Source organism: Opisthocomus hoazin, chromosome 20, assembly GCF_030867145.1.
Source record: "Opisthocomus hoazin isolate bOpiHoa1 chromosome 20, bOpiHoa1.hap1, whole genome shotgun sequence".
Classification (NCBI taxonomy): Eukaryota; Metazoa; Chordata; class Aves; order Opisthocomiformes; family Opisthocomidae; genus Opisthocomus; species Opisthocomus hoazin.
The window spans coordinates 13,178,378-13,193,893 of record NC_134433.1 but is presented as its reverse complement, the minus strand read 5'-3'; the positions used below and the strand labels follow the sequence as shown (position 1 = coordinate 13,193,893).

At 36.6% G+C, this 15,516-nt stretch overlaps 2 protein-coding genes across 2 annotated transcripts in view; one reads left to right on the top strand and one right to left on the bottom strand.

Moving 5' to 3' along the window:
• LHFPL7 (LHFPL tetraspan subfamily member 7) overlaps positions 1-7,313 on the top strand; it is a 66,118-nt gene extending 58,805 nt beyond the window's left edge. The window contains exon 3 of the mRNA XM_075439931.1: positions 3,959-7,313. Coding sequence (XP_075296046.1) covers positions 3,959-4,185 — 227 coding nt within the window. The 3' untranslated portion in view covers positions 4,186-7,313. The remainder of the gene's footprint in view (positions 1-3,958) is intronic.
• A 923-nt stretch (positions 7,314-8,236) lies between these two features.
• SPATA22 (spermatogenesis associated 22) lies at positions 8,237-13,152 on the bottom strand. The gene is made up of 8 exons (XM_075440289.1): positions 13,110-13,152; positions 12,572-12,700; positions 11,857-11,911; positions 11,627-11,722; positions 10,276-10,630; positions 9,827-9,956; positions 8,882-8,979; positions 8,237-8,508 (listed from the first exon to the last, which is right to left on the bottom strand). Exons 1-8 carry the CDS (start codon positions 13,150-13,152, stop codon positions 8,317-8,319), a joined length of 1,098 nt encoding a protein of 365 aa, XP_075296404.1. The 3' UTR covers positions 8,237-8,316.
• Between the last annotated feature and the right edge of the window lie 2,364 nt (positions 13,153-15,516).

The window sequence follows — 15,516 nt, the reverse complement described above, 5'->3', positions numbered from 1 at the left end:
TGACTTACAGTTGAACCAATGCACGTGGACTTGACTTTAAGCTGCCTTGCAGTCAGCAGTGGCTGTGACTTACTGGTGAGAACTTGGGGGATGAGGACCTAGCAATAACAAACACCATGTGTCAGATATTAGAGCAAAAAAAAGCATGTTTTTAACAAGACCAAATAGCTGATGGGAGATGAATCAAATGATCAGTGAAGCCATGTTAAAAAAAAGAACTCCAACTATCCATTTTACCAGCAAGTCCCCTCTACGCTCTATACGCTTTATGCTATGGAACAGACTCAAATATGTTGTCTAGCCTTTGCACCGTCTTGTATGACAGTGGGATTACACCACACATATTGGTAAAATGCACTCACTACTGTATTCTGACACCTTTTAAAGTGATGTTTGTTGTTGGAAAACCGTGCAGAGGCATAAGAGTTATATGAGGAGCCTAAATGGAGCCCCACTGTTTCTTTGTGTGCTCTCCCAGCTAACTGCACTGCTGACAGACAGCACTATTAAGCAGTCATTAGCACCACATCTGAAAGCTTGGCTTCTGCTGATAATAACAGGCTATTCAATATTTTGAGCCTTTGTAAGAAAGAAGGCACCTAAACGAGAATAACGAGGTCATTCTATGACATGCCTGAGGATATGAAACCATGGGTAACTTTTTAGCCCGTTTGATATGTGAACACATTACATTTGGCTGTGACAGATTATTTCTAGCCTTCAAAAAAAAAAAGCTTCCATTAAAACACAGCATACAACATCAATGCCAAGCGCTAATCAAAACACTGGTGTCACTGTAAAGCACAACCTTCAAAATAATTCTGTGTAGCCCAATCAAAAAGAAAACATATATATGGACAGATGTGAAGTAGAGCAAGGAGCTGAGATAGTGTCAGAAACGCAGTAAATTTTAACAGTTAGCAAATTTTCAAAGGATTTTATGACAAAACTATTGCTTCCAATTCTGCATAATGTTTTCTTTTGCTGAATGAGATGCATGGACTATTTTGGCTTTGAAACGATGAACAAACTGCAATTTTAATTTTAGACCTGCTTCTTGCTTAGAGCATTTGCTGTTTCTCTTAAAACTGGCTCGCTTTCCTTTGCAAATGGTCCCAACTTTTTACAGAAGGCTTTGCACCACGGTGCTATTTCAAGATTTTTCATACAGTCGAGCCGTCTGGGTTTTAAGCAGGGTTATGCTGTGTATCCACTTCACATCACAGTCTCTTAGGTAACACGTTGTTCCGCTTCCTAGCTGTAAGCTCACGAGTGAATGCTACAACCTATAGAGGTCTATGGATTAACACAGTTTAGGTTGTTGCTCAGCTTTGCAGTTCAACACTCTCAAAGTCTACCAGAGGAGTAACAAAAGTCTGCTTTTCTTCTGTTTGTTCTCCACGGTTGCTTCCTATGTTTCTGCCTACAGAGGTGGTGCGCGGGGAATTTTCCTGGGTGTGCAAGAGAGCGACACAACTTGCTGCTGAACAAAGGAAGCGTGCTGGCCCTCAACTCTTTCTCTTGTTTTGGGAAGTCTCAGTGACCTTTGCTAGACAAGCTGTTTAGCTTAATTTTAATTGTATTTTTATTTTGCATTGTTTTTAGTGGTGTCATACGCATGCAGCTAAGGGAGATCTGCATAATACAACTTACTTCTTTGTATTCAGCTTCTGTACGTTTGTTTAATGTTAGAGCCTGAACACATAAGCACAGCTGCTAAGAACTCGACGCTGAGCACTGTGAGCTCCCTCTTGCCCTGGGCACTCACTGTAGGTGCAGATGGTCGAGTACCAGGGAGTGTGAGAGGTGCTCAGGATGCTCCCAGCGCTGGGGAGGACCTTTCCCTTAACCGGCTCCTGCAGCATCACCTTCACCCACCCTGAGCCTGGATAAAGGGGAAGGCCACAGCATCCTTTCCTTGGGAACCACTGAAAACGTCCATAAAGGCTTAAAGGAAAGGAGAGTGGTTGTGGGAGCAAGGGTGGGTAAAAGCCCCTTGCTCCCAGAGAGCTCCACTTTGTGGCAGGCAGTTCCTCTTTGTACCCATAAGTGAGATACCATGGAGGGAAACAGACTGGCAAGTTTGCTTCTGTGCCAGTTTCTCTCCTTTTAATTTCCATTTTCTTGGTCTTACTGATTTTTACAAGGGATTAACTCAGCGGTTCCATTTAGACTAGAAGGCAAGGTTTAATTCAAATTATTCAGGGACTTTACAGGCTGAGTGTGTTAAACTGTTTGACTTCATCTCGCCCTCAAGCTTACTAAAGTTTTTTTTAAATTAAGAAAGATTAATGAGTGATTGCCCTTTTTTAGTAGATGCTTTTAAGATTAAGCCTCTCCAATATTATAATTGGAATAAGATGCACATGCCCTACCTGAAAGGCAATTACAAATACAGAGAATAGCATGTCATGTTTGTTCTATAATCTTAATGTTTCATTAGGTGTTTCCTGGTTATGAATTATCTATCAGCTCAAACATAACAGTTAATTCTAATTACCACTATTCTTGAATCACTAACAATCCACCCTGAATGTGAACAAAACATCCTTGGAAGAATGGGAAGGTAGGAAAAGGGACAGCTTCATGGTATCTTTTTGGCACACAAAATAAAGTCTTTTAAAATAGACTATAGATTTTAAATACAGTAGTAATTCATTAAGAGAAAGGATAGAAAAGAAAAAATGGTTTATCAGTGTTCTCTCAAACAAGGAGTGGGATGGCATAACCCTTCGCATCAGCCTAGCTCAGCCCCTCTTGAATTCCAAGGTGAACAGAAACAGGCTCCGAGAACTGCACCTGGAGTATTTTAATGCATCTTTATCACAGCCATGATTTATACCTTGGGCAGTCTAACTTTCAAAGCTGGAAAAGTAGTTCTGCTGTTCATGAAATTAATTGCATAAGCCATGATACTTCAATATAATGTGTATTCATTACAGACAGTAAAATCTGTGGAGTTCTATTAAAAACGAACAGTAGTACAGACAATGTAATTGCAGGAGGCAAATCTGGCTTTCCAACATCAAGAGGTGGCTTAAGCTTTGTATTTTAGACATATTTCTTCATTATGCACTGGATTAATCTGCTAGTGTATTTGGCTAGAAAGAGTAAAAGACAACTTACTGGGAGAGATTTCCTGCTGCCTTAACTCTGTGCCTTTACTTACTGAACCTGCAGATTTCTACAGCATGTCCTGTTGTCGATATTGTGCGGCTTTAGAGACCAAGCTGTCAATACTATGTAATATGGGAACTTCAGGTCTTAATAGTTTAGGTCTCAACCTTAGGCTTAAAATTTTTCTAATCCTCAAGTTTACAGAGAAAATTAAAAAAAAATATACTGAAAGACTCCAATGCTAAAAGCCAAATAAAAAGACAACAGATTGTATTGTTTTTCATCTCACAATCTTTGGGTCAAATGCAGGATTTTTTAAACAATTTGAGTTTGTAATACTGAGAATAATGAGAAAGTGCTTACATTATCAGAACCTAATCAGCAGAATCTGAAAAACTACATTTAAACACTCTCATTGTAACTTTTTATTTGGCAGAACAAAGTAATTGTTTGTCTCAAGTACAAAAATGCTATTGAAAAGAAAATCAAGGTGGGTTGGAAACTGCAAACTTAGAAATTTTCTCCTCTGGATTCCACTGTATCTGAATCATCTTACTTTTTAAATGGCTACATAATGCAGATTACAACATTTCTGAAGTTATGTAATGGGCAACAGTTCTCATGAAAAAAATCCCAGTGCCAACTTGCTACCATGTTACTACTGCTGTCCATAAGAGATAATTATGAAAAGGAAGATAATCTGACAATCATAATTTTTTTTTGAGCTATGACTTTTTCCATTGATTTTAATGTAACATATTTGCCTTTCTAAAACAAGGAATTTTTTTCAAGGGAATTAAGTGCTCAATAATAATTGTTGTGTTTCTTTTCTCCTCTCTAGTGTTCATAATGGCTTCTGGACTTTTGGTTTACCCTTTTGGTTTCAACTCTGCTACTGTGAAGAGATTCTGTGAAAATTCAGACATCTACTATGCAGGAGACTGCCAGATTGGCTGGGGGTATATGCTGGCAATTGTTGGGGTAATGTTGTCTGTCTTTTTACCATTCTTTGCAAAATATGCACCAAAAGAGCACATATCTCCAACTCCAATACCTACTATTTTATAGGTGTATATATATACTATATATATATACACTATATATATAGTATTGTATTAGTGTTTAAGAACAGAACATTCCTGTCTACAGGCAATGGGCAGAAATTATTATAGCACTTCCATTTAGCTGTATTGCTAAAGAGAGAAAAAAGGAGATGAGGAAGAGCAGGTCAGATTCACAAAGACCAAAAGTGCATTGCTAGTCTTCCGTAAGTATGAGCAGCGAACACTCTGGAATTGAAATAAGATTAATCAGCAGCCTTTATACTGCTCTAAACATATAATGGCATAATGCCTTAGACAAAAAAAAATCTGTTTATCCTCAAAACATCTGTCTACCTCCCAGTTTCTTTTGTGTCTCAAAATCTTAAGTCTTTTAAAAGTTTCAATTCACTTTTTATAGATTATTAAATGTCAAAACTTTTATGAACCCAATAATTTTAAAACCAATAATGATATTTTGTTACAATTATCTTGATTAGTGAAAAAGCACCTACTAGTAGCCATGGCCTAAAATTAAGGTTGATATCTAAAAAGAATTGTATACAAGAAAAAAGTTTCTTTTAATCTAGATGTATTAGTAATGCCTGCATATTTAAAATTTTTGGCATACTTTTTAATACTGATCTAATCTTCAAGATTTAGAGTCACCTTCATCAAGCCTTGCATAAAATTTAGATGACTTTTTTCCACAGGGAAAGAAATCCAACTACTTCCAAAAGCTTTACGATGATTTAATAGTTTAACAACAGGAAAAAAAAAAAAAGCTAATAATTTGTTTTCTGTAATTCTTAAATTATAATTTAAGTGGTCTTTTTACAAAATTATTTGAACTATTACAGGTTTAGATTTTGCAGTTTGTTGTTTGTTTTTTAAGGTCGAAAAATCTGTTTACAAAAATCCGTGTGCCCAGTGGTCCTTGTATGTAGTGATAATACAAGCCAGAATGAACAGGATTCTAATATTTCCATTCCTATTAAGAGCCCATTATTGTGAAAAAAAAAATAGTGAAATGCTACTGAACATGACTAGTAACAATCTGATGCTGTGTCAGAACTAGCAAATGGCCATATTTCATGAGTTTGTATGTGAAATTTGTGAAGTCCAATTTCCACAATAGCACTGAATTCATTACTATCAAGCATTGAAATAAGTGCACTTGATTGCCTTAAGCAAAAGAAACATTGGGTTCTAATCTCACCCCACCATTATGTTTTTCATTTAAAATAAAAATTGAATTCTAATTCTATTCTTGTATTTTATTTTCTATTATTTATTTTTTAAAAATCACAATTATATTTAATTCAGAGCTGTACTTCTTAGTTTTGTATTTTGGCACAAACCAAGTGTTCAAATTTATTATTCTTCACTTAGCTGAGTCCAACTGATTCCTGAATTTCTTTTTTTTTTTTTTTTTAATGGAAAGTGTACATGAAGGGACAGAGAGAGGCATATTGAGGATGTATAAGAAAATGCAAACAGATCGAACAATCACTGTGTTACTTTAATAAATGTCAAAGACCTCTGAAGTCTTGTTTACATTCCTCACCCTCCTAAACGTCAATGGAACATTGCATTGTTTTCCAAAGTAATTGTCTGTTGTTACATTTTCATGCACTCCAAAAGCAAATTCTGCACATAAACTTAGCAAGTTCCATTACTAATCTTTGAAAATACGGATTTCAATGTAGAATTAAGTAGACTGAGAAAGAGAGACAGAGAGTGTGTGCTATGCCGTTTTGCTCGCAGTGACTAAGGAATTAAATCTTCCAAATATTTGGAAAATAGGTTGAAGAAATGTCTCTAAAAAGAATAAATTTCAGTCACTTCTGTATGCTAATGTACTTTTCAGTAATGTCTTACAATTCTTTTAATGAATGGCTGAAATTGATAATTTTTATGTAAGAGTGAGAAAAGTGAGGAATAACAAACAACATACAAAAAGAAAATCATCACTGCGAAGTAGAGAGACAGAGATGCACGCTTTTCTTTCCTAACCAACCTGTGCCTTTACACTAGAACCATTATACCAGACAGGATCAATACGGTTAAAAAAAAACCCCAACAACAAGCAACAACTGAAAAATGTTGAGTAATGTGTATAAACTGTATTACGTAGGGTTTTTTCTGTTTTGTGTAACGTTTACAACTGTTCACTTAATGTTTCACTAGAAAAAGTGATTTGTTAGTGTAAAGTAGAAAAATTTTTTTCAAAGATCTGAACACTGAAAGTAAAATTATTTTAGATTTTTTATTAACAGCCATAACATACCTAGTAGACGCAAATGACCTATTCCTGTCATTACTTATTAACGTAACGTTCACATATGCAGAACTGGAACCATCAATCATTGAACTGAAATCAGTAGGACTACAACATTTGTGTGATGTTGATGACGCGCACGAACGCTTGCAGGTCTGGTCCCATAGTTCAAGCTTCCTTTGTGGTTTTCAATTACTGTTACAATGGAGTCTCACAATTACAACACTGCTGTACCAAATCCTTTCCTTCTTAAAACTTAACTTCTTCTGTGGTGAACATCATCAAGCACTACATCCTGTAATATTCTGCACCTTTTATGAGTTAAGCTACTGTTTCCATTTGAAACTTTCTTTAGTATTTTATAACATATAAAGGAAATCAAATATATGTGTATGACCTCTACAACTGGATAGATGAAACTCTCCTTGAGACATCCACGCTCAGAACCAGCTTAGCACAGAAGGTAGAGATGACAATGCAAGCGATTCTTACAACTGTTAGTAAAGCATATACTTTAGATCCTGAAGGGGAACATTAAGGGGGGTGTTGCTAACAATGCATGTGCTAACACTGACAGATCACTTTTTTAAATAAAGACTGTCCGCGCGTTAAACTGTGTAAAAGCGTTTCCTTGTTACAAGTCAAACGATTTACTGGACCAGGTTGAAGTTTTATTCTAAATATATAATTTTTTAAGTGTAACTAAAAGCTGTATTTTCCATTAATGTGTTTCTGCGTTGACTAGCTGGCTCCTTTTTAGAATATTAACTGTTTTCTGTATTTGACTTGTTGGATACAATATTTCAATTATTTTAAATGTGAAATTTCCAATTGCCAACACTGTATAATAAAAAAAAAAATATCACACTGTTCACCATTTTCTTGACAACTCTTTTGTTTTACAACTCCCAACAGATCTGGTGCAAAGCTTTTGAAGCAGGGGGACTAGCTAAGGGGAAAAGGAAATAGAAACAGCAGGAATAATCTATGAAAGTTAATGTTTGAAGGCAAAGACACATAAATGTGTACATGGTCCCTCCCTCATGAAAGATGTTTCTATGGCAAAGGCAAGGAAGTTCTGTGTTCAAATAATTATTTCTCTCCAACTTCCTCTGTGTCCTTGAGCAATCTTCCTACAGCTTCAGGGTCTGTTGCTATTTTATACAGACATTATACTGATTATTTATTTTTTAAAAACTATGAATCAGATAACATATCAACGGGAACCATATGAATACCTAACATATACAGCTGCATCCTGGGAAATCTTTCTGTAGTATCTATTATGTTCATTTCTAGAAAAGCTTTTACACGTGTTCTTGTAACCCAGCAAAGGAAGGGGAACCTTATAGTTGGAACTCAAGGGGAATATAGACTGCCTTCATACTTTCTACCAAAGAACAGCTTTAATGCAGTATACAGAGCCAAAGAGAATTCTGTTAACATTTGTTTACTATTAAACTGTGGCCAAATACTCCTCAACAGAAGTATATAATCAACATTTTGAAATAGGTATTGAAGGAATTACTAGAAACTGAAGATAATGAAAAGCAATGGCAATCTGAACTAGTATTGATGATCTTTTTCTAAGACACTTCCACTACTGCAAAACTTCAACATTTTAATTCAGAATTTCTCAAAAAAATCTAACCTACTATGTAACAAAACTGTTATTTCATATATAACTAGGAAAGATAAGCTATGGAAAGTATGCTGGAAACAAAACATTGGTACTAACATTTGTTGGATAACACAGTATAGTAATATTTTCAATTATTTAATAAGATTTTCAGTATTAGTTTTGGTAAATGCGTTAGGATGTCCAGCCTCTATAGGTAATGATGAGTGAAAATCAGTATTGGACAACCATTTCGACTTTTACATTTCATTCATTGTTTTTACATATGCTGTCATCTCAACATCTGCAATTTTAACAAATTCTTGGAAAGTGTTTTGTTCTTGAATAGTTGCTGGTCTTACAGAGACACATTTGAATATGTTCCTTTTTGCGTCATATTTTCCCATGCACCTGTGCACTCGACCTCTAATTAGTCTTGGAAGCTCCCGGTCCTTCATCAAAAGCATGATAAACAAATAAAAAAGTTATATCACCTTTCTAACATAAGAGCTTTCAAAATGTCCACTTGTTAGATATCAGTGGATTTCTGAAGACTACATCAAACACAGAAGGAATTCACATCAGCTTTTTTGCTATTATCAACTACTTAGAAGCTGAACTGAAAGTCCCACCTTTTTTGCTGAAACAGAAGCCTGAGGATGCCCAGTGACTGGCTCTAGACCAGTTTGGGAACCATATGGTATAAGCATCCAGCTTTCCTTTCACACAGTAATTTTCTGTTTTATCGGAACAATCTATTATTAGCTTCATAAAAGGGATTACAGCTAGTGATGTCTGTGTTACGCATGGACACAGAATACTTACAATTTCGTAAAATACACAAGGCAGACTCTCCTTTCCATCTCTCAGAAGAAAATTCTTTGCGCCATATGCTCCAGGTGTGACTGCAGAATCAAGTGTGCCTGTACCATTTAGCAAAAACAAAGCATGATGTAAACATCAGAGCAGTACTAAGGATGATATACAAAGATACCATGACAACACCTACTACACAAAAGCACTAAGATATATCAAGGGAGCATCAGCTTTCTGTAAGAACTTGTGCTGACAGCACTGGAAGTTCCAATACAAATTATGGGCTTTACACAGTGTTTGAACAGTAAAATTGTCATGATGTCTCTCTAAACTGAGTGACCAAATGTGGATTTCATAACAAGGTTATTCCCTTGTTAAGCAGAGGACAATACAATTCTTTAAGTTTTATTGATCTTGATATGCAAATCAACTTTAAATATTCACAACCTTGTCAAAATAATAGTTTTCTGAGATGCCATTACATTGTGTATTCTTATTTACCTTGATTTAAAGTCTTTTGTCATGTTTGTTTCTCAGATAACGTAAATTAAAAAGAAAAGTGAAACAGTAAAAGTCATCCATGTGTACAAGTACTCCAGACTTGTATTTATTCCCAGATTAACTGTATTAAAAATTACTGTAAAACTGTACGTTTCTACAGAAGGTTCATTTTTAATAGTAAAATTTATTCTAACACAGTCTAAAAACAAGGAAAGAAAAGAAACAAGATAGAAAGAGCTTAAATGTTGGAGGATAACTGTATTATTAATTTTGTATCTAATTTAGTAACCTTTGATAGCTGAATGGATCTCCCAAGAAGGAAAATTAGATGGCGCTCATGCCAGTACTTTATGGGTTTAAGCATTTCAGCTATTGTTCCTACAATTGATAACATTTTCTCTTGGCTGCTCTCCTACCATCATTACCAGTTACAGCACAATCTACCATGCTTACCTAAAACTTCAAATAATAGTGCAGTTTTATAAGCATATTGACTCCAGTGCCTCATACTTTCAATGACTGCAGATATGATTCGCAAAGAATTCTTTTTTTCTTTACTTTTTAATTGAGATGCTGAAACTTCCTTTCAGAGGAAGATGAAAACTCAAGTTAGAGATACACATTCACACAATTTAAAAAAGCATGTAGACATTTATATATTATATTAAATATCCAATATTGACATTTAAATTATTTGTTCAGACTATACAAACAACTCCCTGCCAATTTGTATGATCATGCTGAGGACTGTAGGTTATTATCTTATGAAAATCTGAATTTTCAGAAACTGAAGGGTTTACTAAGGCAGCTAAGACTGATGAAAGATGCATCCTTTCTCAATTTTCTTTTTCTTTACTGTTTTCTTCATTGTATCTTCCTATTAACTCTCTCCATAAGTTTACCTGACTTTTGTCCTCTGGAACACAATCAAATTGTTTTTCATTCAGTTTATTTTTCTGAATATTATGGTTAAATTTATATGCCAGACTATGATCCTGCAGACTTCTTGAAACAGTGTTAGGTTTCAGAGGCCATTGTCCTTTAGATGTGTATGCTTGGCTCATTTCTGCTGTTTTGATAAGCTGAGATGAATTACGATTATCAGGGTTTTTTTGCTTCTGGACAGTTTTCAAACCATTTGAAAGGTTCTCAAACTTTTCAATAATTCCCCTATCAGATCTTGAATCTGTTGTATTACTTAAAGGAGTATACTCATTTGTGTTCCAAACTCTAGTACTGGGAGTCTTCTCTTCTGCCCTGCAGTACAACATAAGACATATCTATGTATTATTGTTTTAGCTTTAAAAACATCTGTTAAATATTCACACTCAAAGCACTTAAGCATACACTTAAATTTATCCATATACAGTGCAGTGGTCACACCTGTGCTTAAACCCAGATGAATTCAATAGGCCTTAGAAGCTTGCTCAATTATTGTCCTGCCCTGTATAAGGGTTCTTTCCTGACCTAAGATTCACATTTTTTTCATAACTCTAAAATAAAATAAGCAAAGTTTCTTCTGAGAGTGGTATTTCCGAATTCTTCTACCACCATCACTGAAGAAATCATTTTACAACTAACTCTCGTGCTGACCTTATTATTTCAACACACTTCTGTACAAAGGCGGCTCAGAAATTCCTTCGACCTCTATTACATTTTGCCTTTGAAGGCACTTGTTTGAAACATTTGTCTCTTTTTGCCATTGGAAAGGAATAGGAGGAAGGGAAGAGAGAGAAAGCACAATTATAACATTGCTGGAAGTTTTCCTGCCAGCTCTAGGCATCTGAATCTATAAGCTTTTCCTTGACTTATAACAGCACAGAGTTCACAATTATATTCAGCTTTGATTAAATGTTTTGATATACAATTGCCCTAAGGTACACTTACAGAAGCTTATTTGAGTCTGCTGATAAATTTGGTTTGGAAGTCGGCAAAACTTCAAGTAAAGGGGAATCTCAAAAAATTACATCTAAGACCAGCAAAATTCAATCAACTTTTATGGCAAGACTGAATTTTAGGCCTGATAAGGCCAGATGTTAGGTCTAATTAACAGACCTCATCAAGTACACTGGAAAGATACTCCATTTCAGTGGGTTTTGGCTCATAAACACAATGGAATTATTGAGGACTACAGTGGTGCTCTGAGAATTAAGAGTCTCTCTGAATGCTACAAGAACACAGAATAATGTAAGATATATTTTCCCATGAGAATAATTTTGGTTAAGGAAGAATAAAATTCAAGACTTCACCAACCTCCAGGCATACAAGCTTTTTCCAGCATTTTCTAAGTTAGCCTTTGATGCATTTGGTGGTTTCATAAGGGAAGGAGCCACTTGATGTTCTGTTCGGCTTTCAAAGATAAGTTTAAAGTATCACTGACATAGTAGCAGCTTTATTGCAAGACAGACACATGGATCATAGTTTGTGAAACAATTAGTACCCACATAAAAATCAATAAGCAAAAATAATCTGCTTTTACATACCCATTGTTTGCTGCTTTCTGTAGTTCAGCCACTTCTGGGTTTGCAGTTCCCCAGCCTAATTCTCAAAAGACAAAGGATTGAATATGGTTACAAACTGAAAAGATTCCAAGGTAACAGATCTGCTTAGGGCTCCTACTCTTTACCTGCTTAATGTTCCACAAACAGGCTCCCATAGGAAGGAGAGGGGGAAAAAATAAGGCAACTTCTAACAAGTAGGTTGCTTCTCTAGACAATGGTTGAGTTACAGACATTAGACTTACTAGCACAGAGACTTTCTAAGTAAAACATAAAGAAAGTACTGAAGGCAGAATTCTGCATCATTCTTTCCAAACACAGTTTGAAGAACAGAAGTTCTCTTCTGAATTACAAGAAAGACATAAGTGTTTCTTCTTGTAACACAGGACTTGAATGTTGATTGAAATCAACTGAAAACAAAAGGTCAGAGTTTCAAGAGACTCTATTTAAATGCCAGTGCTACTTCATTCTCTAACACACAAAGAGTCAAACTCCCTCTAGGCACAAAGTATAAAAAGCTCAATTATATAGAGGAGAAAGAAATTTCCTGGAGGACATTTTTACATAATGAACTTTTCAGAAATATACATAAAGGATGCATACAGCTCTTGATAAAGGCAACATCTAATTTCATAAAATACAATCATAAAGTTAAGATTTACTTGGGTTTAGAACCATTAAAAAAAAGTATCTTACTTACCAAATGACGTGGGAGAAAAGTCGTAAGTACGAGTCCCAGAACTAGCACCCAGCTCATTTTTAAGGGGATTTGAAGTGAGGGGCTGTCTATTTCTTTTCTTCTGATTGAACAGAGGTACAGGCAGACAACCTAAAATTAAAATTCAAATAATAATACTATACCAATAACAAAAGGATACACAATCTACACTTAAAACATGTAAATAAAATTACTTAACAATTATTTTACAGCACCCATAGGAATTACACTTCACAAACACATAACAGATCACTGCCTCATAGAATTCATATTCCCAGCTCTCTGCTGCAAAGAATCCTGTGAATGAAACATTTCCCTTAGTGATCAGTCACCTGACTCCAGTCAAAATCTTGCCCTGTGCTGCAATAGAACAGATAACCCACGCCAAGTCCACTCAGGAAATGGGGTGCAGGGCTGAATACTGTATATCCTGTATGACTACTGCATGTGTGTGTATATGTATGTATGTATATAAGCATAATGAGGTATGAATGGTAAAGCACAGAAGAATGGATGGTACCTGCTGTGCTGCGAGTTGAAGTGTCAGCCAGACTCCTTTTCATTTCTTTGCAGTATCTTAATAGGCAACAATGTATTGGTCACTCCAGATTTGCTCTATGGAAGTTAAATCAGCAAACAAAGTAAACTAATTTGAGTTGTAAACACATCCAAATTTTATGTGATTTTATGGCAGTTTCTCTTAACTCTCTATATATGCAGTGACATGCAACACTTAGACACAAACCTAAAACGCGCTAACAGTTGTACTGAATTTAGAAGATCCATGGGTACACAACCAACATGCAATTGCTCTTTGCAGATTAAGGGCCCAAATTATTACATTTTTGAAGTAAAAGTTGTATTCTCTGCTTTTTTTAAGTGCTGTAAAAATACTGAATTCACTTCTGAATTTAAAAATACATATACATTCAAACACAAGGCCTATTTTTAAATTCCTGAAAATAGAATACTAATTGCATACTTCTACATTGCTGCAAAGCATGATGGCAAGGTACAAGGCTTTGAGTAAAAAACTGATTTAACTATTCTGTGAAAACTAGCATCACGCTTCCAAAAAATAAACTATTCCGTACTTTATCGTACAGACCTAAAACCTTTAGCCAATTTCCTAATATATAAAATACTTCACACATCAAAAAAGCATTATTATTAGTTAGATATTATGAGCAGAAAAAGTGTATATTAGCATATTAGCTACATGTAGTTTGCCATATTTTTTTCCTGATCAATCTACGCTGTAGTGATGTCTATATACTACTGTATACATTGAGGATACTAAACAGGCTATTGTGCAGCACTAGTTGCTATTCCATCACAGTTAGTTACTAGTACATATTGCTTTTAGTGGCATATGAATAATACACTGTACTTGTGCATATAAATAATGTAAGATGTTACCTCTACATTTGTTTTGATCTGGCAGTTAACTATGTGCTGCTATTAAACATGTTTACAAGAATTAAGCACAAGTGCCTACCACAGCTAGGCTAACAGATCAATTTACTCTTCATTTCTGTGAGATACATCAACTACTTGTGCAACGACATGACAGCAGCTCCTAGTTCATTGCTGTTACACAATTTAAATCTTATTGCCAGCACTATGAAGCCTAATGGCCATCAGAAAGCAACATACTGATATAATAAACCCCCGTAAATTTTAGTTTATTAAGCCAATTTTGGTGTTGCACAGGACTGTGGACAGTCTTGTTTTCCTTTTTGTCCTCTCTTGAAGATAAGCAAACCAAAACCCAGAGCTAAAGCTGTAGAAAAAAGTAAGCTAAGGCTGGAGAATGGAAGATACCAGGGTAAGCCCCCCCAGTGCCTCACACAGCAGCAGCACCAGTCACAAGCTAAAGGAGCCTGAAGTCCTCGCTGGAGGCTGAGGAAGAGCGCTGAGGTGAAGCCCGCCAAAAATAACGGACCCAGCGGCGACGCTCTCGCGCCTGAGCGCGTGCGAAACGGGCGGGAAGGGGCTGGCCGCCCGCCCCCGCCGGCGCAGGCGCAGTTGGCCGCGGGAGGCCGTCAGCGGGCGGGCGCGCGGTGCGCCGGCCCCGGCCTGAGCGGGGGGGGGGGGGGGGGGGGCGCGGCTCGTAAGAGTCGTAAATCCATGCTGTTTACGAGGGTTTAACTAATTCTCTCCGTGGCCGCGGTGGTCGCACACATGCTGTGATCTTCAGCACTTGGAGAACCTGGGGATGGGAGCCGAATATCCACAGAAGTGTGAACACAAACATGGATACAAATAAAACTCTCGGCACGCGTCAGGCTGTTTTCCAACTCCACCACCAGACCGGTTTGACACACGGGTGATTCCAACTGTGGGACTGCCAACTGGTTCCCGAGCAAAAGCTTGGCGCAAGGCGGGACTGGAGCTTGTCCGTGCTTTGCAACACTTTTTCCTCAGCCAGTGCCTTGGAAGGCGTTGGCGAGCCACGATGCACGCTTATATATATATATATACACACACACACACATGCACCTGTGTGGCTTTGAGAGCTAGACTTCATTCCATTTACATTTAATTACTGCATACGTTTTTCAGCTTGTGGCATACGTTCGAATCCTTCAGATGCACTACCAGATATTTGCATGTACTACATAAAAAAAAATCTGAATTCTTAATCAACTACATATGATCCTGCATAATTTTGCATGGTGTGAGTATTGGCAAAGCACAAGGAATAAGGGATTGGTCCTGGTGTTTAATTCAGAAGAGTGAAAGCTTTTGAAGTGTTTGCATTTATGCCCCAACTTTGTGTGTGCTTGTAATGTCCCGGGAGACCAGGAGTTAAAAGCTGCCTGGAAGTTAAGTTGCTCTAAGGGTATAAAAGCAGCCTCCATAGCTTTAGTTCCCAAACTCATGTTTGGAAATGCACTGTGTGTGTCCTAAGAAAGCTCTTCTTA

Coding starts and splice junctions, on each gene's coding strand:
- SPATA22 (XM_075440289.1), bottom strand. CDS start 13,152: ATGAAAAGGAGTCTGGCTGACACTTCAACTCGCAGCACAGCAG. Junction 11,723..11,856: donor CAGAAAGCAGCAAACAATGG/GTATGTAAAAGC, acceptor TATCTTTGAAAG/CCGAACAGAACATCAAGTGG. Junction 10,631..11,626: donor AAAAGCTTGTATGCCTGGAG/GTTGGTGAAGTC, acceptor GTTGTACTGCAG/GGCAGAAGAGAAGACTCCCA.